Source organism: Gavialis gangeticus, unplaced genomic scaffold (assembly GCF_001723915.1).
Source record: "Gavialis gangeticus isolate Ggan-Ray unplaced genomic scaffold, GavGan_comp1, whole genome shotgun sequence".
Lineage (NCBI taxonomy): Eukaryota > Metazoa > Chordata > Crocodylia > Gavialidae > Gavialis > Gavialis gangeticus.
The window spans coordinates 3,054,944-3,056,891 of NW_017729014.1; the positions used below are offsets into that span (position 1 = coordinate 3,054,944).

The 1,948-nt window shown below is 47.3% G+C and overlaps 1 protein-coding gene across 7 annotated transcripts in view; it reads left to right on the top strand.

Annotated features, from left to right (window-relative positions):
- The window catches only part of NPHP4 (nephrocystin 4), a 148,664-nt gene that overhangs the window by 101,968 nt on the left and 44,748 nt on the right, over positions 1-1,948 (top strand). For 6 of the 7 annotated variants that reach the window (XM_019511611.1, XM_019511610.1, XM_019511614.1 and 3 more), the window contains 3 exons: positions 125-238; positions 640-797; positions 1,040-1,231. In XM_019511611.1, coding sequence (XP_019367156.1) covers positions 125-238; positions 640-797; positions 1,040-1,231 — 464 coding nt within the window. The remainder of the gene's footprint in view (positions 1-124; positions 239-639; positions 798-1,039; positions 1,232-1,948) is intronic. The other variant, XM_019511613.1, reaches the window with a different exon arrangement.

Here is a 1,948-nt window from a genome sequence, read left to right on the forward strand (position 1 = left end):
ATGTCTTGCATGAGTTTCTGGCACTCCTGACCTAACCAGGTTCCCGCAGGAAGTTCATACATTATGGCATTTCTTCCTTCAGCAGCCTCATCAACTTAATGATAATCAGTTATTTCCTTTCCAGTTGTCGATCTCTCAGTTGTCCGTGTCACCACACCATGTAACAAAACCCCCGTTGCAGCGGCCCAGTGGCTCTCTACTTCCTCCATCTCCAGGGAGAGGCCAGCATAGACGCACAGTAAGGGTTTCAATTTAGGTTTAAGTACTGGCCTATCTTTTCCCTTGTCCAGCCTTTGCAGAAAGACGTGTTCTTACTTGGGTATGCATTCTCACAGAGCTACAAAGTGAACAGAGGCCTGTGGTCACAGCATGTTCCACAGCTCAGCATACATAGAACCTGGGTGTCTGAGAATGCTTCAGCTCTTTCTTCACAGCTGCACTTTCATGCAGGAGAGGCAGCAGAGCTCAGTGCATAAGCCAGTTGGCTGTGAGGCAGTAGTAGTTCTGTGTTCTGCCCATTGCCTGGGAGTAAGGCCACTGGCTCTGCAGCCCAAGGAGCTCCAGAGCCTGCCCCCTTGCTGTGGTGTTACCTGTCCATCTAGGAGACTGCTCATTTCATCTGAGCCCCTTGTTTGTCAGCAGGAGCAGATGCATGGCAGTGGCAGCATAACCCATCTGGAGGCTGACCTCAGCTGTGGCTCGCTGGCCCAAGAGTCCCTGGCGAGTGACCAGCTGCAGGAGTTGCCCTTCATGCCAGTGCATGTGCCAATCATTGCTATGGGAGCACAGGCAAGCAGGTGAGGCCCTTTGCCAGAGGTGCCAGTGAGTGGAGCATGAGCAGGTGAACTCACTAGTTAGCTAGTGGGATGGAGCTCCAGGTCTGTGTCACCAGCCCATTCCTTGCTGACACCATCTCTCTAAGTAACTTGGAACCAACTTAAAATGCTCATTAAAGAGGTACCAGAGACACCAAGATAGAAAAGTTTTGCATTTTGATGTTTCTCACTGCCTGGAAAACTCAAAGGCATTTCTCTTTCAGCTCTACCACAGCGCTCACTCGGGCCTCTCTAGCCCGCCTACATGCTGCTGGCTTTCCAGAAATCCTGGATTGCAACAAGGAACCAGCAGAAGTTTTGGACCCTGCAGCCCCTGTGAACTTTGACCCCCAGAGGGAAGAAGCTGACTTCTTGCAAAGCAATGAAATAGTTCTACAGTTCCTTGCCTTTAGCAGGTGAGGCCCAGGTGCTGTGGTTTAGGGTTGGGTTTATGTCCCCTGTTGCAGGATCATTGGTTTCTGTCTTGATCTTCATGGTTCTCTCTGGTGCAATTCTGACACGTCCTTCTTTCTGTGCCCCAATGTCCCTTCGTAAGGATTTTCTCCTTGCTTCCCTGAGGCATGGATTAGCCACTGCCATGGTAACGAAACTGCCAGCAGTAGTTCTCGGAATAGTAAACATTTCATTTTAGATATTGCTTTATGTATTGAGCCAGTTCCAAATTAATTTTTTATTCACATTAGCCAGATTGTAACGTAAAAACTAATTACTTTGGGTTTTTCCCGAGTAACTGCTTATTTGTAGACAAGGAGCTTCATTTGGAAAGGCATTCCTGCAGTGGTGGCTTTATCTTGACAATATATTGCTCCAGTCTTTACTGTGATTGACAGTGCAGTGTAAGTCTGAAGCTAAAATGCCCTTTTCAGCTGGTCTTGGAATAGGGCACTCGGTACAAGAGAGCAGGGGGTCACAGGTGGTATCAACTGATTGAAAGTGGAAGTAAATGCAAGCTGCTTTCCTCTCAAGAATACTGCTTCATAGAAAACCTCCCAAAGTCTTTTGACTATACTTACTGTCATGAATCTTCTCTGGTTCCTCTGCCTCTTAGTGGTTTCCACATAAATGCACAATGAGTAGTGTTCCACATTTTTGGTTTTTATTTAAAAAAAAAA